The sequence below is a fragment of the Cynocephalus volans genome, chromosome 5, assembly GCF_027409185.1.
Source record: "Cynocephalus volans isolate mCynVol1 chromosome 5, mCynVol1.pri, whole genome shotgun sequence".
NCBI lineage: Eukaryota > Metazoa > Chordata > Mammalia > Dermoptera > Cynocephalidae > Cynocephalus > Cynocephalus volans.
The window spans coordinates 58,225,687-58,248,912 of NC_084464.1; the positions used below are offsets into that span (position 1 = coordinate 58,225,687).

At 34.4% G+C, this 23,226-nt stretch overlaps 1 protein-coding gene across 1 annotated transcript in view; it reads left to right on the forward strand.

Moving 5' to 3' along the window:
- Nucleotides 1-23,226, forward strand: part of CD2AP (CD2 associated protein) — a 121,849-nt gene that overhangs the window by 40,587 nt on the left and 58,036 nt on the right. The window contains exons 4-5 of the mRNA XM_063097193.1: nucleotides 6,894-6,994; nucleotides 9,854-9,974. Of these exons, the coding sequence (XP_062953263.1) occupies nucleotides 6,894-6,994; nucleotides 9,854-9,974 (222 nt within the window). The remainder of the gene's footprint in view (nucleotides 1-6,893; nucleotides 6,995-9,853; nucleotides 9,975-23,226) is intronic.

Sequence of the window (23,226 nt, forward strand, 5' to 3'; positions counted from 1 at the left end):
AATCAGCCACAAAGATATTGGTAGAGTATTATGCTTAGAAAGCAAAGAATTGACATCTTTCTGTATCACAACTCTAAATAACATTCAGTGTAGAATATTAGTAGATATTTCAGTTTACATTTGGAAGAAATTGATGCCAGATGGAATCTACTCTTGGCAAGTGTGGGGGAAGACATCAGTGCTTGCTAACTTTGTTTTCCTTATTAGGGGAAACATGCTGCAGAGGAAGTGATTTTTTGTCTAGTTAATAATTGTTATAAGTATGAAAGTTACATTGAGATTGGTACTGATAGGTCACTAGTATGTGTTCTGAAAAGAATGATGTTGCATATGAAATTTGTTGACAAAATGCCAATCTACAAATTGTTTCATTCCCAAAAATGTTTGGTAGCAAATAGTATGCCTCTTGATTTTGAGTCACTATTGAAGGAAATAGTGAAAATTCTGAATACATTCAAATTGTGGCCACTGACTATGCATATTTATAGCATACCTGTTTTAAAAATGTGCATTTTAGTTCAGGCTCTGCTTTTTGTCATGGAAATATTCTGACTCATAACGGGAAAAAGACTCACTGGAATGACTCCTCTGCAGTGCAGTCTCTTAAATGAATGAGGTAGGGTGTTCTAAGTTTTTTTTATTTTGAAAAATTTTAAATCTCTAGAAAAGTTTCGCAGTGAACTTGGTACACCCTTCACTTAAGTTTACTGTTAACATTTTGTCACATTGACTTTATATACAGATACAAATTCTTTTCTCTTACGGAATTACTTATAAGTATGTTGCCGGCATGATATTTACCTTTGACTCCATGAGTTCTTTCTTTATGATGCTGGTAGTGATAACAAAGATTTTCTAAGATTTTGAGTGTCTTAATCAAATGGTATATATCAATATAGGGAGTATAGGCAATATAGGGAATATCTGGAACAGCCTGAAGCTTTCATTTAATGGCTTAAATATTTTGATTTTTTAATTGCTAAGGATAAGAAAGAATTTGTAAAGATTTAGTCATTTAGCAAATGGCTAAATCACTGTTTCTTAACATTTGATGATTTTCTTTGCTTACTGGAGAAAGAAATTGATAAAAAAATTTTGACTGAGTAATTTTTTTTTCTTTTTTTACTTTATTTTTACATATTTGTGGGATATAGTGTGTTGTTTCAGTGCATGCATATACTGAGCAATGATTCACTTAGGGTAGATAGCATAATTAGTAAATTAAAATACTGCAGTAAAACCTGAAGATATACTTTCCAGAGCCATGCAACCAAAAAGTAGATGAGGAATCCTTTTGCTGTTATCTCTGAAGTTTTAGCATTTACCTCCCACCTTCTGAGTGGGGTGTACTCTTCATTTTAGCATTTGATGGAAAGATTAAAACAATACTCTAGTGAGAAATGGTACCATAATTTTAAGAGCTCTGTTTGATATGAATATTTATATTTATTTTTCAGACATGACCTACTTAACCGTTCTTTGACTTCCATTTGAAAAATAAGGATTTTCTGTTTTAATAGAAAAAGAATAAGGAAAGTAATCTTACTAAGTGTGAAATTTCACACGATTTGGTTTTGTTTTTCAAAAAATATAAAACATTTAAAAAAGTTTTCTGAAATGTTTGGACTCAATGTGCTGAATGCCTTAATATCTGTGGATAGTATGACCATGAGAAACAGTATTGGTGTAGGCAGTTAAATCTGCCAGAAGAAGCTGCGTATATGGATCATGATTCAGAACTCACAGTTAAGCAGGGGCAGACATCAAGTTACTATAAAATAGGGATGATAGTAATAATTATATCGTAGCGTTTTAGAGGTATTAACATGGTAAGTAATTATTATAAGTGCTGAATAAATGTCATTATCATAATGTTTTACTCTATTCAGAACTGTGTTAGAGTCATGTATAATATGCACTGATGTTTCAAATGAAGGGGCAATTCTGCACTAGGGTTGTTAAGCTCATCTTTAGGTAGGACATATCATTTACATGGAGGTAGCATTGGGGAGTATAGTATTCCAGTTAGAATTGGGACCTTTAGCAGACCTGAAGAGATAAACAAGTACATGGTATTTTGGGGAAATAAGGATCCAGTGTGACTAGACTGCATGAGCTATGTTAAAGTACTTTGTAATCTATAAAGGAGGTAGCTATCAGTGGAAAGATGAAAGGCTTAAAACTGGATGTGAAATACCAGAAGTGTGTATAAGTTTTGCTTTGCCTCATTTTAGCTCTGTGGTCTTTGACAGATTATTTAACTTCTGAGTCCTGTTTTATCATTGGTAAAATGATGATAATAAGTTTTTATGTTTTGTTGTTGAGAGGGGAGGTGTTTGTGAAGGACTTAGAACAATGCTGGTACATAAAAGGCATGAAATATGTCCCTGCCTTTGTTACTTCCTTTAAATTCTCTTCATTTTAAATAGCTTTACTTATAAAATTTGGTTTAAAAAAGATACATATTTTTAAACATTGATTTCTTTGTAGAGCTGAAAAACTATGTGGAAGGTTACTAGTGATAAGAAAGTACTAGCTATAGTTTTTTAAAAAATGGACTTAATTTCATGCATTTTCTTATTAACAACTCTGCGTGTGTGTGTGTGTGTGTGTGTGTGTGTGTGTTTAGCACAGGTTATGATACATTGTAGAAATTAACATTTATTGTCCAATATATGTAGGTGGACATTGTATGTGCAGTTTGAAATGTTAGAAATCTCAAAATTTCTTTAACTGTGTTGTCAGTCAAATCAATGGAAGAATTCAGTAATGGGCTGTCACCTCAACTTATGAGTGAACTCTGTTTAAGTGTGAAATTGTGAATTTTTAATCTTTTTTTTGAGTAAATGACTCACGTTTTTCTGGGAATAATAGGGACTAGCTGTTTTTATCCAATGTGACTTTTTCCTTTGAAAAATGAGAAATTGCTTTGCAAATTCTGCAGACAGCGTTGAAGAAATTATGCTTAGTGTGAGAGGGGGAAAAAAAAAGCTCTTGGTTAGAATATAACTAGGCTGTTCAAAGTTAATTGACATGCATGGGGTGGGTGCTAATTAATAGTATATTCCCCTTAAGTCCAGTTTTAAAAGATTGCTACTCATGGAAAAGAAGCAAACCACGTTTTTTTTAGAGGTCTAAAATTATCAAGGTAGAAACAATGTTCTTCTTTTAAGAGCACCCTGAACAAAGTAGATTTTTCTTTACAATAATATAGATCATTTCCCCCTTGTCTATGAATTGCTAACTACAAAGAACACATTATTGAACACATTTTTCTCAAAGTCACTGCAGCAATTTGCAAAACTACTTAGGGACTGTGTCTATAGTGTAAGAGATGAAATGTTTTCCTGCAGTTTGCATAACACTACTATTCTTTAAATTATTACTTAAAAATTTACCTTGAGATCTGATGAAAGGTGATATTTGAAAAATTTTATTGCAGACTCCAGGTTAGTTATAAAATTACAGTCAGCGTTTACTTTCTTTGGTTTCTTTTGTTTTAAAGCATACAATAAAAAATTAGATGCAAATTATTTCTTTAGGAAGGGGGAAAAACTGAGATGTTACTCTTACTTATTTGGGGAATTTCAATTCTTATATTTACTTGATTGTCGCATCTGTTTTGCATCTCTCCATTGCTGTTGGTTGCATGTAATGTGCTTTTGTTGTTTGGGGGAGGTCAGTTTGATTTGTTTTTTGTCTTGATAAACATTTTCGTACATCCGGTAGAATGTCAGAGCTGAAGTAACTGTAATGGTTATCTAGTGCAGCTCTATTATTTTATGGCTCAGGAAGTTGATTCCTAGAGAATTTAGGTCAAATTACTAGGTAACGTCATCTGTACTAGAATCTAAGTATTCAGACTTCCAAGCCAGTGATATTTTTACTGTAACGTGGTATCTTTCTTTACAAAAATTTATTTGGAGATGGTTATGATCATGATTTGATGCCGTGAAATTCTGCCTATCTAGATTGCTTTTTAGGATTCTCCTTTGTTGCCATCTCTTTGTAGAGTTCTTATATTACTAAATCCTATTTTGTTGGTAAAAAAAACTGTTTCCCTGGTTATCTGCCACATCTATTCCACCTTCTTTTTCTTGGGGTATGGGGGGGTGGGCAGCTGGCCAGTACAGGGATCTAACTGTGGACTTTGGTGTTTATTTCACATTTTTGTATCTTGTTGGCCTTTCATTGTATAACTGTTACTGTTTCTTCTTTGAAGCCTTTCACATTTGCTCCAGTTCAAACCTGTCCTTTTTAATAATTTTTGAGATATTTGTAGTTGGTACTAAATATTTTTATCTTATTATGTATTCACGTTTTATCATTAATTGTTTACTGTGCATGTTGCCTGTCTTCTTGAGTCCTGTTAGTTCTTTAAGTGTGCATTTAAATTATCAAGAAAATTCTTAGAATTGTTGGTGGTAGGCTATTGATGGAATATAAACACTCTTGGGATGATATTGGTTGGCATTGATGTTATATGGTTAGACCTAGATGTTTGTTCATTAATGCATTCAAAAACATTTAATGGATACTGCTATGGTTTGAACAATGATTCCTTTCAAAATTCATGTTGAAACTTAATCCCCATTGTGGTGGTATTAAGAGGTGGATCCTTTTTGGGAAGTGATTAAGTCATGAGGGCTCTGCCCTTGTGAATGGATTAGTGCCTTATGAAAGGGCTGGAGGGAACCTCGTCACCAGACATCAAACCTGCTAGCACTTGGACTTCCTAGCCTCTAGAACTGTGAGAAATAAATTTCTGTTCTTTATGAATTATCCACTGTCAGGTATTTCATTACAGCAGGACAAACGGACTAAGACAGATACCTATTTTAAGTCAAGTACTGTGCTTGGTGCTGGGGAAAAGAGCAGTTAACACACCCAGTGCCCATTTCTTTTTAGCCCACAGTAGTGTGGGGATATATACAAGAAAATAAGTGAAAAGGAAAAAGGTGAGTTTTCAGTAACAAGTGGGCTGCAGAAGCCAACAGGGTGATATAGAAGCACAAGGGAAGAGGACTTAATCCAGAAAGCTATTTAAGAGTGTCTTCTCAGTTGAAAACTGAAGATGAGTTTTAAGGCACACAAAGGTGAATGAAAGTAAAGTGTCCTTGGCAAAATAAACAGTACGTTTAAGTCTCTGAAGGAATAGGGTATGCTATTTTCAAGGAATTGGAGAAGATTAGGATAACTGGATCTAGTGCAAGATTGAGAATCACCTAGGGATTTTGTTACTGTGCAGACTCTGGTTCATTTTGTTAGGGCTGCCATCCATAACAAAATACCACAGACTTGGTGGCTAAAACAATAGATATTTATTTTCCCACACTTTTGGAGGCTTAGAAATTCAAGATCAAGTTACTCTCAGGGTTAGTTTCTGGTGATGCCTTTCTGCTTTGGCTTGTAGAAAGTCTCTTTCTGTTTCCTCATATGGTCTTTAATGTCTGTTCAAGGGGGCAGGAGGGCAGCTGTGGGCTGGTATCGCTTCCTCTTTTATAAAGATATAGTCCTATCTGATCTTTTTCTCTTTTATAATGGTACTAGTCCTATCTAATTAGGACCCTGCCCGTATGACCTCATTTAACCCAATTACCTCCCAAAAGGTCCTATCACCAAATACACATTGGGGGTTATGGCTTCAGTATTTGAATTTTGAGGGGACACAATTCAGTTCATAACTAGTAGGTCTTGGGTAGAGCCTGAGATACCGCATTTCTAATAAGCTCCCAGGTGACTCTTGCTGCTGGTCTGAGGAACACACTTTGAGTAGCAAAAAGTAATCTTTTAATCAGCTGTGCCTGGTCATTTACCCGTAGCTGCTTAATGATTCACTTTTAAATATGAGAGTGAGTCTGAGTTCTCAATTCAGAGAACTGAAAGTGCCTGAAAGAAGTTGAGAACATAAGCTTTGGGTGGTTATAAATGATCATTTCTGAGTAAATGAAACATGTTTGAAAAGCTAAATTAAAATTATTTTCATCTTTGCCTATGTGAGTTTGATTTTATGTCACAAAATAAGAGCTATTGAAGAAGATAAAATATATTTTAGATTTGTTCATTTTGGCCCCCCCCCTTTTTTTTTTAACCACAGACACTTAAAAGTAGTGCATTTTAAATAGTATTCCTAGACTTTGATCAGGAAGTAGTCTGAAAATCCCTGGCCTGAAGGACTTGTCTATGGTGAATTTGTTAGGCCCAAAGTGTGATTTACTGTCTCTTTTTCTAGTCTCAAAATTAGCAGTAGAGGGCCTAGCCCGTGGCGCACTTGGGAGGGTGCGGCGCTGGGAGCGCAGTGACGCTCCCGCCGCGGGTTCGGATCCTATATAGGAATGGTCGGTGCACTCACTGGCTGAGTGCCGGTCACGAAAAAGACCAAAAAAAACCCAAAATTAGCAGTAGACATTTCACTTTTGTGTAATCTGTGGAATCAGATATATAAATAGATTTTATTGCTGGAAGCTTTATTCCTTATTTGTAGTTGAATTTATTTGGGAACAAATACATTGTAGTGATGGGGCAGGATTAAAAGCCAACAAGGACTGATTGTGGTTAGCTGCTTAGAATGCTTATATGTTCTGTCTTTATTCATTCATCTAAGTCCTATGACTATAAACATGGTATTTAAATAAAGATACCTTTTTATTTTATTTTTTATTTTATTTTATTTATTTTTTTTAAAAGATGACCGGTAAGGGGATCTTAACCCTTGACTTGGTGTTGTGAGCACCACGCTCAGCCAGTGAGCGAACCGGCCATCGGTATATGGGATCCGAACCCGGGGCCTTGGTGTTCCCAGCACCACACTCTCCCGAGTGAGCCACGGGCCGGCCCTAAAGATACCTTTTTAAAATAATCTTTTTAACCTAATTTTTTGTTGCTTCTTTTAGAGACCAAGAAGCGCCAGTGTAAAGTTCTTTTTGAGTACACTCCACAAAATGAGGATGAACTGGAGCTGAAAGTGGGAGATATTATTGATATTAATGAAGAGGTAAGGAAAACATGTGTTAGAGATAAAGAAGCAATTGTAAATGATGCTCTGGAGTTTTAAAAAATGCTCTGTAATAATATTAATTTTTTTGTGAGGGTTTTTGCCAGTTTGTTTTTTATAAAATTTTAAGGTATAGATTTTCTTAATTCATCCTTGTTATATAGCTAATATTTGTGTACTGTATTTGTATATGTCACCTTTAGTAATGAAACAATTTTTTAAGGTAAAAATTAATGTTATCTGAGTAGCTAAGATCATAAACAAGCCTTTTCTTTGATTCTGAATTCATTGTAGGCACAGAACAGTGAAGTAGAAGGAATTTTATCTTTTGCATAGTAGAGTACAAAGCAGACTCTTTTTAAGAGCTTTGCCTTGTTTGAATAACTGCATTCAAATATTAATCAAGAACACTTTTTCTACATTTTAATATCTTAGAAGTTTTAAGAACTTAAAAATATTTTAAAAATAACTTTACATCTCTGCTTTATCATTGAAGGAATATAAAGTTTTATTTGGCAGCTGAAGATTCCATTTTCAAGTGTATGTTTTGATATAATATAATGTAGCAGGGATTAATTTTGTATTGTAACATCCTGTAATATAATTTATCATTAATGTTTATATTTATGTAAACTTCCAAGCAATTCTATTTTATTTCCACCTTGTGGCAATAATGATAAACAATAACATTTATAAATAACAATAACATTTATTGAGCCTCTACTGTCTGATGCACTGTGCTAAGTGTTTCAATTTATTATTTCCTTTAAACTTCTAAACAACCAAACAAGATAGAAATTTTTATCTCCATTTTACATATGAAGAGATTGAATCTCAGAAGATAAGTGATTGGCTGTTCTAATTACTGTTGCTGTATATCAAGCCATTCCAAACTTAGTGGTAAAGAGTAACTGTTTTCTTATGCTCATGGGTTGTGTGGGTCAAGAATTCAGATAGGGCACAGCAGGGATGGCTTGTTTGTGTTACGTGATGTCTGGTGGCCTCAGCTGGAAAGATTCATATCTGGGGCTGGTAGAATCATAGGAAGGCTGTTTCACTCACTTGTTTAGTGCCTAGAATCCTCGACGACTAGAACTGCCAGTTGAAGAGCCGTTATGTAACCTCTCCATTTGGCTCAGCTTTCTTACAGTCTGGGAGCCTCAGGATGGTTGGACTTAAGCCACCAAGATTGAAGGGGGAGAGGACAGAAAACACCACTACTTCTTGGTGGGAGGAGTGTCTAGATTACATTTGTCAGAAGGGAGACATTGTTGCAGCAATCTTTGCTTAAGTTCATATGCCTGGTATGTAGGGGAGCCTGAATTTTGAATTCATGCAGTGAGTGTTTATTAGTGTTCTTTTCCACTGTACTGCTCTGCCTCCTAAGAATTCCTAGTTCCTCACCACTTACTTGCTGCCAGTTGGGATTTCAGGTATAGATAATAGTCTGCTGATGTTTCTGTCCCTTTTTTGTGTTTGTTCCGTTTTGGTTTACCTATTCCCATCACACCTGGTTTGAGTCACTCCCAGTCCTTTGGTGCCTCCTTAAGATTGTGGAAAATTCTGAACTCTTTACACTTACTGCCTTCCCTTCTTTCCTCAGCAACCTGTATTTGAGCCACTTTGTATTTCAGATATACTTTCCATGAATATATGACTTATTTTTATGTCACCTTATATTTCACATACTTTTTACCTGAGAAATGCATACTCAGCCTTTAATATCAAGTTGTTTTGTTATTTCCGTTTAGGGGAGCATTTTTTGATTCTTTTAAGCCCTTTCTAAATGTTCCTACAGCATTTTGTTCTTAACTTTTGTTACAGCACTTTTTACCTTGTACTACAACTATCTGCTTATTGTTTGTTTTCTTCTTTAGATGGTTTTATTCAAGGATAGGGATTTCTCAATGGCAAGTTTGAATCTTTGCCAGGCAGTCAATACCATGGCTTATACATAGTGAGTGCCTGTTATTAGATGAATAACTTATTAAAAGTTTGCTTGTAATTATGCCGAGATGGAAAACATTAAAAAATATTTTAAAAAGAAAAAAGATCTTTTTCGAGTTGTGATGTTGCCTGTACTGCTAAGTAAATTTTGACAGTGAATCGTTTAATCTTTAAAAAATTGTTTTTGCCTAAGAAAACCTTTTAGCATGCTTAGCAGAAACAGCATTTTTAAACTAATTTATTAAATAACTTCATGGGAGTTGACTAACCTTTTATTAGTGAGTGTAAATTTTCTGAAGAGTTTGATTCATTATGACAATATTTTTCTGAAGAGCTTGATTCATGATGACATTTCTCATTGGCGGGAGGTATTTAGTAGAGTCTCACATCTGGATTTTTAAAAGTAAGCCTTTTTCTTTGGTTAAGAATCACTATGAAAATAAAAGGTTTACTAATTTTCTGTGTCTTATGAGAAATTATGATCTTATAGTAATAAAACTTTTTCAAATAAAAATTTCCAAATATCTTAAATAATATGTCGTAATTACAAACCAGGGCTCAGTAGTGTTTGAGAGAGTAATATTCCAAAAGAGATCTATGTGCTACTTGCTGTTGATATTTTATATTTGGTTATCAGATACTTTGATGAAAAGAACTTAATTCATAGATTGCGACTGATTCCAAGTTCTCATTGTAAACACTGCAAAGTGCTATTAATATATGATTAATTTCATATATGATTAATCACTTAAAGTACATTTTTCTCCATTGTGTTTTCTAAAGTTTTACAGGGATTATTTTGCATCACTAACTTTGTGTTTATTCAGTTCTGGGGCTTAATTTTCCTGTAGGGTGAAGATTTTCACTTAAAAGAAATTTTTATTATATTGTATGATTTGTTAACTCTTTCAGGTAGAAGAAGGTTGGTGGAGTGGAACCCTGAGCAACAAGTTAGGGCTGTTTCCCTCAAATTTTGTGAAAGAATTAGAGGTAACAGATGATGGTGAAGCTCATGAAGTTCAGGAGGATTCAGGTATACTATTTTTAAAATTTTGAACTTTAAATTTTTTGAAAATTTTAAAATTTAAATATTAAAATAAACTTTGTATGTGATCTGCTGTTAATTTTGTATTATTAGAAACTCCCCTTTTGAACTCTCGATCAGCTTCAGTTAACTGACTTTTAAAAAGTAGATTATAATGGGGACCTAAAATGAACTAAATGTCTAGTTAAATAATTTAATATTTTTCCTTTTCCGCTATCTGCTTTAACACTAAGTAAACCTTTAGTACTCTGATTATAAAAGACTACTTATGTTATCTGATTTCTTTCTACTTAAGATATATTTACATATATGTTTTTTCTCCTGAGTTTACAAATGGCCTATTTAACACTTCCGAAATTTTTGAAATTAAAAATCATATTGAGACTTCTAGGAGTATGGCAGGCTAAATGTGCCCAGGATGCGTTCCTCCACAGAAGAAGATTGAAATGGGCTCACCACTGCTGCAGTCACTGGAGCCATTATCTGGACTCAGAACTGTTGCTGATCACAGAGCAGCAGTTCTACAAGTGGCCTGTCATTGCAGCCACGGACTCTGCAGAGATGAAGGAAGCAACTGCAACTACTAGAGGCCATTGTTGCCTCTGTGAGTTAACACCCCTGCTGCCAAGGACACTGCATATGTGAGGGAGACAGCTGCAACTGTCCCCATGAGGTAACCTCGCTCCTGCCATGGATGCTGCAGACATGAGAGAGATGGCTGCAGTGGCTAGTGCTACTGCATCCACCATCATGAGATAACCCACGACACCCCCAAGGACACTGCAGACAAAAAGGAGGCAGTTGTAGCTGCTGCCCCCATGAGGTAACCCCAGTGCTACTACAGACACTGTAGATGCAAGGGAAGCAATTGAGGCCACTGGTGCCACTGCTGCCCTCGTGAGGTAACTTTGCTGCTTCTATGGACACTGTAGATGCAAGGGAGGTAGTTATAGTTGTTGGTGCTTGTGCTGCCCCCACGAAGTAATCCCTACCGCTGCAGACACCAAAGACATGAGGGAGGCAGTTGCAGCCACCGCCACTGCTGCTGCTGTGAGATAATGCTGCTGTAGCTGCAGACACTGTAGCTGCATATGCTACCAGTGTGGACACTGCAGCCAAGTTGGGTGGCTGCTGCCACCACCAGTGCTGCCAAGTAGCCACCATCTTTGTTTGAGCAGCATGCTGGTATTGGAGCCACCACTGTCATGTGGGCAGTCTGCTAAAGCCACCTCCACAACTGCCACTGCTGGAAGGGTGGCCTGCTACCACAGCAGCAGCCACTGCTGCTATGCTGGTGAACTGCTGACCACTTGACTGCATTACACAAGGAGGGTCACCGGCAGAGTCCAGGGAAGGAGAGTAATAGAAGAAGCAACTGCTCTATCAGATGACTAGACATCACCATCGAGATGCTAGCAATATGAAAAAATGAGAAAATAAGAGTCTACCAAACAAATATAATAACTCTCAAGTACCAGATCCCTAAGCAGGAAACCCTTGAAATGACTGGAAGGGAATTACAAGTAAAAATCTTAAGGAAACTCAGTGAGATACAAGAGGATGCAGTTAGATGACACAAGGAACTGAGCAAAACTACTCAGGATATGAAGGAAGAAATTTGCAAAGAGATTAATACTGTAAAAAAGAGTAGCAGAACTCATGGAACTGAAGAAGTCATTCAGTGACATAAAAAACACAGCTGAGAGCTTAAGTAACAGGCTAAAGCAAACAGAAGAAAGAATATATGAACTTGAAGACAGTCTCTTCAAAATAACTTGGACAAAAAAGAGAAAAAGAAATTTAAAAAATGAAGAAAATCTGAGATAGTAGACAACCTTATGTGCACAAACATCCAAATCATGGATGTTCCTGAAGAGGAGGAGAAAGGAAAAGGCATTGAGTAATTCAATAAAATATTATATTCAATGAAACAATAGTAGAAAACTTCCTAGGTTATAGGGAGAGACACAGATCTTCAGATTCAGGAGGCTGAAAGATCCCCAAACAGATTCAATCCAAAAAGCTCCTCTCCAAGGCACATTATAGTCAAAATGGCCAAACTCAGAGACAGAGAGAAACCTGAAAACAATGAGATAAAATCATCAACCTATACGGGAGTCCCCATGAACCTCATAGCTGACTTCTCAGCAGAAACTCTGTAGGCCACAAGAGGGTGGGATGATATATTCAAAATACTAAAAGAAAAAAGCTGGCAGCCAAGAATACTCTAGCCAGCAAGGTTATCCATCAGAAATGAAGGAGAGGGCTGAGCCCGTGGCGCACTCGGGAGAGTGCGGTGCTGGGAGCGCAGCGATGCTCCCGCCGCGGGTTCAGATCCTATATAGGAATGGCCGGTGCACTCACTGGCTGAGTACTGGTCACGAAAAAGACAAAAAAAAAAAAAAAAGGAGAAATATTGTATTTCCCAGGTAAACAAAAACTTAAGAGTTCACGCCATACAATCAGCACTATGAGAAATCCTCAAGAGAGTCCTGCATCTAGAATCCAGAAAATGATAATCATTGCCATAAGTACATAAGAAAAAACAACCCACTGGTAGAACAAAAGTGAAAATGAGAAAGAGAAAGAAACTATCTTACCACCTCCAAAACCCAACAAACCCGAAGACAAACAATAAAAGGACAAGAGAGGTATTTATTTAAAACATCCAAATGAAAATAGATAAAATACCAGAAGACAATACCTTTCAGTAACAACCCTAAATGTAAATGGATTAAATTCTCCACTCAAAAAACACAGACTGGCTGATTGGGTTAAGAAGATAGACTCAATCTATAGACTCTGTCTATAAGATACCTCAATTCACTTGTGAAGACACACAGACTAAGAGTGAGCAGACAGAAAAAGATACACCATGCAAGTGGAAATCAAAAATGAGTAGGAGTAGCTATTCTTATATCAGATAAAGTAGACTTTAAATCAAAAACTATAAAAAGAGACAAGGCCATTATGTAATGATAAAAGGATCTATCTGACAAGAAGACATAACAACCATAAATATATATAAACCCAACATCGGAGTATCCAGATATATAAAGCAAACACTACTAGACCTAAGGAAAAAAGACCCCAATATGATAATAGTTAGGGATCTGCACAACCCTCTGTCAACACTGGCCAGATCATCTAGTCAACAAATCAACAGAGAAACAAAGGATAGGTTTTAAAAAATAAAAATTTAAAAAAATAGAAATCATTTCAAGTGTCTTGTCAGACCACAACAGATTAAAAGTAGAAATCAATAACAGGCAAAACTCTGGAAACTACACATACATGGAAATTAAACAACATGTTCCTGAACAACATATGGGCCCAAGAAGAAATTAAACAGGAAATCAAAAAATTTCTTGAATGACAAGAAAGACACATCATACCAAAATCTGGGAGATGCTGCAAAAGCAGTACTAAGAGGGAAGATTATTACAATAAATGCTTACATCAAAACAATAGAAAGATTTTGAATAAACAACCTAATGCTGTACCTCAGAGAACTAGAAAAATAAGTACACTCCAATCCCAGAATTAGTAGGTGGAAAGAAATAAGATCAGAGCAGAAGTAAATGAAATTAAAACCCCCAAAATAATACAACAGATCAATGAAACAAAAATTTCATTTTTTGAGAAGATAAACAAAATAAACCATTAGCTAGACTAATGAAAAAAAGAGAAAAGACCCAAAAAACCAAAATTAGAAATGAAAAAGAACACATTACAACTGATACCACAGAAATACAAAGAATCATTAGAAACTACTATAAAGAACTGTATGCCAACAAATTTGAAAACCTGGAGGAAATGGATAAATTTCTGGACACTAACAAATTACCATCACTGAATCAAGAAGAAATAGAAAACCTGAATAGACCATTAACAAGTAACAAGATTGAAGCAGTAATCAGCATTCTCCTAACAAAGAAAAGCCCAGGACCGGATTTAGTCCTGAATTCTGCCAAACCTTTAAAGAGGAATTAATACCAATTCTCTTCAGATTATTCCAGAAAATTGAAACAAGGCCATTCTCTCACAGACTCATTCTATGAGGCCAGCATCACCCTGATGCCAAAAGCAGGCAAAGATACAACAAAAAAAGAAAACTATAGACCAACATCTTTGATGAACATAAGACACAAAAATTCTCAATAAAATATTAGCAAATAGAATACAGCAACACATCAAAAAAAATTATGCACAACGATCAATTGGGATTTATCCCAGGGATGCAAGGATGTTTCAGTGTAGGCAAGTCAATAAATGTAATACACCATGTCAACAAGATTAAGGACCAAAACCATATGATTATCTCAGTAGATGCAGAAAAAGCATTTGACAAAATTCAACGTCCCTTCATGATAAAGACTCTCAGCAAATTAGGTATAGAAGGAAAGAATCTCAACACAATGAAAGCCATATATGACATACCCACTGCTAATATCATCCTGAATGGGAAAAGCTGAAAGGTTTTCCCTTAAGAAAGGGCACAAGACAAGGATGCCCATTCTCACCATTCTTATTTAACAGAGTATTGAAGTACTAGCCAGAGCAATCAGGAAGAGAAAGAAATAAAGGGCATTCATATTGGAAAGGACAAAGTCAAACTGTCCTAGTTTGCAGACAGCATGATCCTAGGTATAAAAAGGACCAAAGACTCTACCAAAAAACTCTTAGAGTTGATAAACAATTTCAGTAAGGTTGCAGGATACAAAATCAACTCGCAAAAATCAGTAGTGTTTTTATACTCCAGTGTTTTTATACAGTTCATACTACCAGTTATGAACTAGTAGAAAAAGAAATCGAGCAAGCAAGCCCATTTATAATAATAATAATAATAAAAATAGTCAAGGAGGTGAAAGATCTCTACAGTGAGGACTATAAGTCACTGCTGAAAGAAATTAAAGAGGTCTCAAAAAGTTGGAAAGATATTATTCTTTCAGAAAGAGAGAAGAAATCTAGGGTAATTGTGGGGGGGGAGGCAGAGTTGGATGGGGAGAGATTGGACAAGGGGATAAAGGATAATTATGATTTGTAACAATATATATGCTAGTAACATTGATTTGATCAACGTATCTCAATGTTGAGCCCCCAAAATATGTATAATCAATTTTGATTCAATAAATAAAATAATAATAATAAAAGGTTAGTTTATTAGCTGCCAGCTGCCAAAAAACAAACAAAAAGAGTAAGTCATTTTGAAGAAAGATACTAAGTTGCAAAAACTAAAACATATGTTAAAAATGATCTTGGGGGCTGGTCAGTTAGCTCAGTTGGTTAGAGCATGGTGTTATAAGGCCAAGGTCAAGGGTTTGGATCCCTGTGCCACCCAGCAACCAAAAAAATAAAAACAAACAAAACATTTTGAAAAGTTTTACTGAAACTCAGCCAACAAGTCCAAGGACCTCAGGTTGGACTCACCTAAGAAGGTGTCAAGTCTGGTACACAATTAGTTGATAACCCACATCTTATGACCTGGCTGGTCTGGGAATGTTTTCCTTTTGGGTCTGGTAAGATCACTGCAATTCTGGGAAAGAATCCAAACAATGTTATGAAAACCCTAGGAAGATATCAAAATAAGGATAACTATAACCCAAAAATGATATAAAAACAAGTACAAAAATAATGAAGACATGGAATAAACCCATTATGTTGACGTTTCAGTAATAATTTAAGTATAAGCATAATAATACATAATATAATTACTTGTTTATATTTTATTAACTGAAGTGTTTGAAATATCTTAAAAATCAATAATACCAATACCTGTATTTGGAATTATAGTTTAAGATTGTTTAATGGACTGTAACTAATTTAATTTTAAAATACTCAATAAAAAAAAAAAAGAAATTAAAGAGGACACAAAAAGGTGGAAAGACATTCCATCCTCTCATATTGGAAGAATAAACATTGTGAAAATGTCTATACTACCAAAAGTGATCTACAGATTCCATGGAGTCCCCATCAAAATACCAGTGACATTCTTCACAGAAATAGAAAAAACAATCCTAATGTTTATATGGAATAACAAAAGACCCCAAATAGCCAAAGCAATCCTGAGCAAAAAAAATAAAGCTGGAGGCATGACACTACGTGACTTCAAATTATACTACAAAGCTTTAATAAGCAAAATAGCATGGCACTGGCATAAAAACACTCAGACCCATGGAACAGAAGAGAGATCCGACCTTGTGGGTCCATCTTTCTAACTCCAGTACAGTGGCCCCCCCCCTTTCCTGCTCTTTTAGTTACCCATGGTCAACCATGGTCCCAAAATAGGTGAGGATAGTACAGTAAGATATTTTGAGTGAGAAGAGAGGGACCACTTCACATAGCTTTTATTACAGTATATTTTTGTAAGTGTTCTCTTCTATTATTAATTATTGTTATTAATCTGTTTTTAATCTGTGCCTAATTCATAAATTAAGCTTTTACCTGTATAGGAAAATAACAGTATATGTAGCATTCAGTACTAGCTGCATTTTCAGGTATCTGCTGGGGATCTTGGAATGTACACCCTTGGATAATGAGGGAGTACTGTACAGTGATTTGTTTTGAAACATTTTTTTTTAACTTGAAGAAAAATTACAAAATAAAACGGAGACCTTCCATGTATTCTTTACTGAAATTCACCAATTGTTAACATTTTGCTCCATTTGCTAATTTGTCATTCACTTTCTATTTATATATCTTTATTTTTTTTTTATTCTTTAACCTTTAGTTCTTAATGTGTATTTCCCCAAAATAAGGATAGTCCCTTATATAATACTGCTCAATTATCAAAATCAACACATTTACTATTGATAGTATTGTTTAATTCATAGTCCACATACAGTAACCCTTCCATATCTGTGAGTTCAACCAACTTTGAAAAAAAAAACTGTCTCTTCTGAACATGTACAGACTTCTTTTCTTGTCATTAGTCCCTAAACAATACAGTATAACAGCTATTGTTATAGCATTTACATTGCATTAGGTAATATATATAAGTGTGTGTGTATATATATATATATATATATATATATATATATATATATATATATATATATATATACACACACTTCGTATTACTTAAAAATAAATATAAGTAATCTAGAGATGATTTAAAGTATATGGGTAGATACGCATAGGTTATTGATAGGACTGCAGAGTGGTGTCCCATTGGATTATATTGGGGCACATGTTGTTTGTCTTTTATTACTGGTGATGCTCAATTTGATTAAAATTTAATCATAAATTTAGTTAAAGCTGTGCTGCCACTGTAAGTTTGCTTTTCTTCTTATAGTTGATATGAGGGTACTTCAAAAAGTTCGTGGAAAAGTGGAAATGAAAGATTATGCAAATTCTTTCTGTGAATTTTTTGAAGTACCCTTCAAGTGTCTTGTGTAGAGATACTTTGAGACTATCTATGTAAGTATCCTATTCCTCATCAGGCTTTCACTCAACAGCTTTAGCATCATGGATAAATTTTGCTTGAATAAGTTATTACTATGCTGGTTATAAAATGGTAATTTTTCTGTCATCTGTTCTATTTATTACTTGCTTTATTACTCTAAAGAGCTTTTCTTTTTCTCCAATATATTTGTTTGTTTATCATTGTGGACTGGTCAGTGAGTTCTGTTTTATTCAGTAGGTGTCAGTCTGTAATTATTTATTTTAATAACCGTCAGATTTGGTCAGTTAGAGCTCCTTCAAACTAGCTTTTGTAACTTTAATTTATTAAATTTATTGGAGATATAATTTACATAAAATAAACTATCTTTTAAATGTCCAATTTGATGAGTTTGACAGATATATACATCTGTGAAAACCAGTACCATCATAAATATACAGAATATTTCCATCACCCCCAAAATATTCCTCAGACTCCTTTGTAATCTATCTCTTTTTCTACCCTTGGCCCCAGGCAGGCATAGATCTGCTTTTTTTTTGTCATCATGGATTAGTTTGCATTTTTGTGTCCTTTTGACATGTCTCCATGATTTTTTGAGTACTTCCTTATTTGTTGTGATACAGGATGCTCCAGGCTCATCTTGAATTTTTCCTACCCCATTCCTGGAGTCATTTACTTATCCAGACAACCTTGGTTTCTTTTAGAGAGAGTAATAGTATTTAGACATCAAGATCTATTTAGAGGTGTATACATTGCTCCTAGGGGTGATACTGCTTCTAGGCCTCCTTAGTGGACTAAACTGGGAAATGCTTACACACATGCACCAATGCACACCCCTCCCCATATCTCTGTACTTATCATTCGTTTATCAGTCTATCTCTCTGATACCTCTAATTCCAATTTGATACCACAGGGTACATTTTAGTCTCTAATGATTTCATTTCTAAGTCCGTTAGTCATAGAGATGTATGGAATGTTTGAGTTTACTTTTAAGGGAATTTGACTTTCTTACAACTTTTAGTTATCTGTACTTTGCAAGCCACAATTGTTTTGCCTGTGTTCATTTGCTTTTTAGTATAAAGGTTGTCTGATATTAGGTTTGAAAGGATGAATACTTAAAAAGTAATATTATAATTTTTGTGTTATCAGTAGATTGTGTATAGAAAAACCAACCCTTTATTTATATTTCTAAAACATGGATGTAGAAGAAACCTTTTGGAATTCTAGAATATGATAGGAAAAAATGTGTTATTTTCACAATCATAAAATACTGTTAATTTGTTCTAACAGCTAGACAGTAAATAATAGATCTAGTAATGAGAAGAATAATGAATGAGGTCTTCAGGAAAAATGGCCAGTTAACTATAAATAATACCAAATTTTCAGGTAAGAATTTTAGGAATTAGTCATAGTAATAGTAAGTGAAGGTGTAAGTTTGATGGAATAGTTTTAACTCTGCTATAATTTTTAGAATAAAACAGCTAAGGAAGAAGTAATGCTCATTTTAATCAAGTGTATAGTTCTTAATCCTTCTGTGTACTAAGTTCTGTGTTGGTTTTGTGAGGGGATAAAATCCCCTCTGCATTCTAGAGGTTTAAGGTCCCCATATCTAGGGAGTAAGACAAATGTGACCTAAGTATACTTAGATCATAGAGTTAATGATCTGAGCTACCTTAGATAGGTGTAAGAAGTGTTGGAGGAAGATATTTCTAAACATGATACTTTTTTGGCTACTTTGTTTTGCTTAATTTCCAAATTTTTATCTCAGAAATGTCTCAGGAAACATTAGGAATATAGTCTGCAACTCTGAGTGCAGCTATCTTAGTTTGGTTGTTATCTTCTAAACTTTTTTCCTTCTAATTGTTCTTTCCTTTGTTTCTCCTATCACCCTCTATGTAGACTGCCCCTCCATTTTTAATTGTGATAACACATAATATGAAATTTATCATCTTAATTTTTAAGTTATTGTTGAGTAGTGTTAAGTATATTCACATTGTTGTTCAACATATCTCTAGAAATTTTTTATTTTGCAGAACTGTATTTCTACTCATTGAGAGGCAATTCACTTTCCTCTTCCCTAGCCCCTTATAACCATCACTCTACTTTTTGTTTATGTGAATTTGACTACTTTAGATACGTGATATAAGTCGAGTCTTACAAAATTTGTCTTTTTGGACTGACATGTTTCACTTAGCATAATGTCCTCAGGGTGCATCCATATAGCATTTGACAGGTTTTCCTTTCTTTTTAAAGCTAAGTAATATGTATATACACAACATGTATATACCACATATTGTTTGTCCATTCATCTGTCAATTACATTTAGGTTGCTTTTATATCTTGGCAATTGTGAATAATGCTGCGATGAACATGGGTGTGTAAATATATCTTTGAGACCCTGTTTTCCGTTCAGATATTTACCCAGAAATGGGATTGCTGGATTATATGGTAGTTTGGGGAACCACCATACTGTTTTTTTTTTATCACAGTTGTACCATTTTACAATCTTAGTAACAATGCACAAAGATTCTAATTTCTTCACGTCCTTGCCAATACTTCTTATTTTCTATCTTCTTTTGTCCAGATGGGTGTGAAATATATACCTCATTGTAACTTTGATTTGCATTTCTGTGATGATTAGTGGTAATGAGCATTTTTTTCATTTACTTGTTGGTCATTCATATATCATCTTTGGAGAAATGTCTTTTCAAATTCTTTGCCATTTTTGAATTGGGTTTTTTGTTTTTTCGTTGTTGAGTTGCAGGAGTTCTTTTTATATTTTGGATATTAAGCCCCTTATCACATATATGATTTGCAAATATTTTTTCCCATTCTGTTCTGTCCTTTGATGCACAGAAGTACGTAAGTTTGATGTAGTCCCACTTGTCTGTCTTTGCTTTCGTTTGCTTGTACTTTTAGTGTTATATCCAAGGAATCATTGCCAAATCCAATGTCATGAAGCTTTTTTCTGTTTTGTTCTAGGAGTTTTATAGTTTGGGTCTTAATTTTTAGGTCTTTAATTCATTTTGAGTTAATGTTTATATATGGTGTAAGATAAGGATCCAACTTTATTCTTTTGCATGTAGGTATTTAGTTTTCACATCGCCATTTGTTGAAGAGACTGTCCTTTTCCCATTGAATGGTCTTGGCACCGCTTTTGAAGTTCATTTGACCATCTTATGCAGAATTTTATCATGACACCTAAACCTATCATACATATTTACGTATCTTTTCCTTTTAGTAGGGTGTCAGCTGTTCATGGGCAGAGACTATGTCTTACTTTTTCCCCCGCAGATTAATTTAGAGGTCCAAGAAATGAATAAATAATCTACTTCCTTTTTATTCCAGAATTTTTTATATTCTCTCATGTCACTTACATGTTTTTTGATAGTGCCTCCACTTTGGTGAGGAATAATGTAAATAAAACTTCACAATTTATGTATAGAGCAATTAGTCTTTATATCAGTTGATTGTTTTGCTTCCTGGAGCACAAGGGAATGTTACTGGAGATTTCTAAATAGAGTAGGTGAATTTCTGCTCTGGTTGTTACCTTATTTGCATACAGCACTGCACTGAGAACAAAATCAAGGGTTTGATCATTTAGCATTTGTGAGTGGTTATTGTGTTCCTAATCTGGCATGCTGTCTTGATTATATAGAGGGCTAGAGTACTGTTTTCTTCATTTTTCTTGGTTCAGAAACACCATAGAGAAATAGATGAATGTTCTGCATTCTCTGGAAAGTACTTGTAATATTCATAGCAATAAATTTTACATATTACTAATGTACCTCCTAGTTCCTTTTTATATACTTGAGTTTCTTTTGAATAGATAATACATTCTCATATTTCAAAAATCAAGGTGTATAAAAAGACATACATCAGAATACTTGTCTCCATCCAACTGGTTGTTCCCTTAGCCCTCTATAAGAAAGCATATATACTTGTTATCATCCCAGTGTGTGGTGTTTTTTTTTTTTTAATTCAGGTATATAGAAAAACATATACGAGGGTACTTCAAAAAGTTCATGGAAGGATTCATATTCTCTTTTAATTGTATTTTTCCATGAACTTTTTGAAGTACCCTTGTATATGTTTTTCTGTATACCTGCATAAAAAAACACTGGTAGGATAACAAGAACGCACAAATGCTTTCTTATAGAGGGAAAAAAGAGATAACTAGTTGGATGGAGGTAAGGATATTTTGAAAAGTTTTAAAAAACTAAAGATTTTTATTGTCTTTTAATTCTTTTTTTCCATGACTTTTTGAAGTATTCTCATATTTATATTTTTCCTCCTTTCGTAAACAAAAGGTAGCGTACTATGTTGGTTAGGATATACTCTACTGAAAACAACCTGAAATAGTGGCTTACTATAGAACGACATAGTCACTTAGGGATGTAGGCTGCTGATAGAGGCTCTTTTTTACTATATACTTTAATGCTTAGAGAGACAGGAAAAAAGGAGCAAGGCATTTAAAGCTTCTGTCCAAAATTGACACCTGTCATTTCTACCAACAATGTATTCGGCAGTCATGGCCATGCTTAAGTACAGCAAGGTGGGGACATATAATTTTTTTGCACCAAATATTTGTGAACAGTAATACAGTCTACCATATTTACTATCCTGGATCACTTTTTAAAAATCCCTTGTTTAAAGCTCATTAGACTTTTAAAGGAGCTCAACTATACTCTTACTTATTGGCTCTCTATAAGTGCTAAAAACAAATGAAAAGGGGATGAAACTTCATGTCTGTTTAGTGTCTGGAGATGCCTTCTGCATAGCCCCGGTTTGCATTTTTAAGTTATCTTCCATTTTTAGGTATTCTTCCACTGTATCTTTTCTCTTTAACTTAGTAGTGAACTTTTAAAGATTTTAAACTTTTCTGAGACTCTAAACAATGTGAATTAATCAAAGAAATAATTGAATCCTTTAAGGCTTGTCTATTCTTTGGTCAACTTCTCTCCAGTGTCTCTTTTTTGGAGACAGAATTGGCTACCTTATATAAATCATACTTCTATTTTTTAGATTATATATGTAGTAAACTTGGTACAGTGCCTGGCAGGTTTTGAGTAGAGTAGATATTACTATTTCTCCTACTCACACTAAGCCATTCTTACTCCTTCAGCCCTTTCTTTCCTTTAATTTCGATGCTTTTTATTTTATGTAGCATTAACCATATTTGAATAGTGATATGATAATGTTGTGTTAAGCAGAGCAATTTTCATTACTGGGAGTTGGGATGGGGTGAGGTTGGTGGACACTGAATTAAATCTTCTTCAGTGCAGGTGCTGATTCCATTGAAAGGTAGAAATATCAGTGAGATAGGAACAAATGAGAGAAAGAATTGTACCAAATAGATACATCTTATATTTTATGTTACATTTATTTGAGAATACTTGCTATCAATTATGAAGTCAGAACTTATATTTAAGAATGGTAATTCTTAAAAACCATTAGAGAACAAACGTGTACTAAAAATATCTGGCTTAAATTTTATTGGTACATTTATTATTTAGTGAACTGTCTCCTGAGTTACTTCTGATGCACGTTGCTATTTGTTATGGTTCATAGTTATTAGATCTTCTGATATTTATTTTTAATGTTAAAATTTGGTATAAATTAAAGCTTATGGTGAAATGACCTTTATGATGCCATGTAAACTAAGCCCTTAAAATATCTACAAAATTTAAAGTCTTTGTGGGACTGACCACCAGAGATCTAATTTAAATTTGGGTTTAGTTTATTACTTTTATAATTATAAATACTTTGAATATTTTCTTGCACTATTCAGCCATATTTGAATTTTAGTACCCTTGCAGAATTATATTTGTTAGAAAT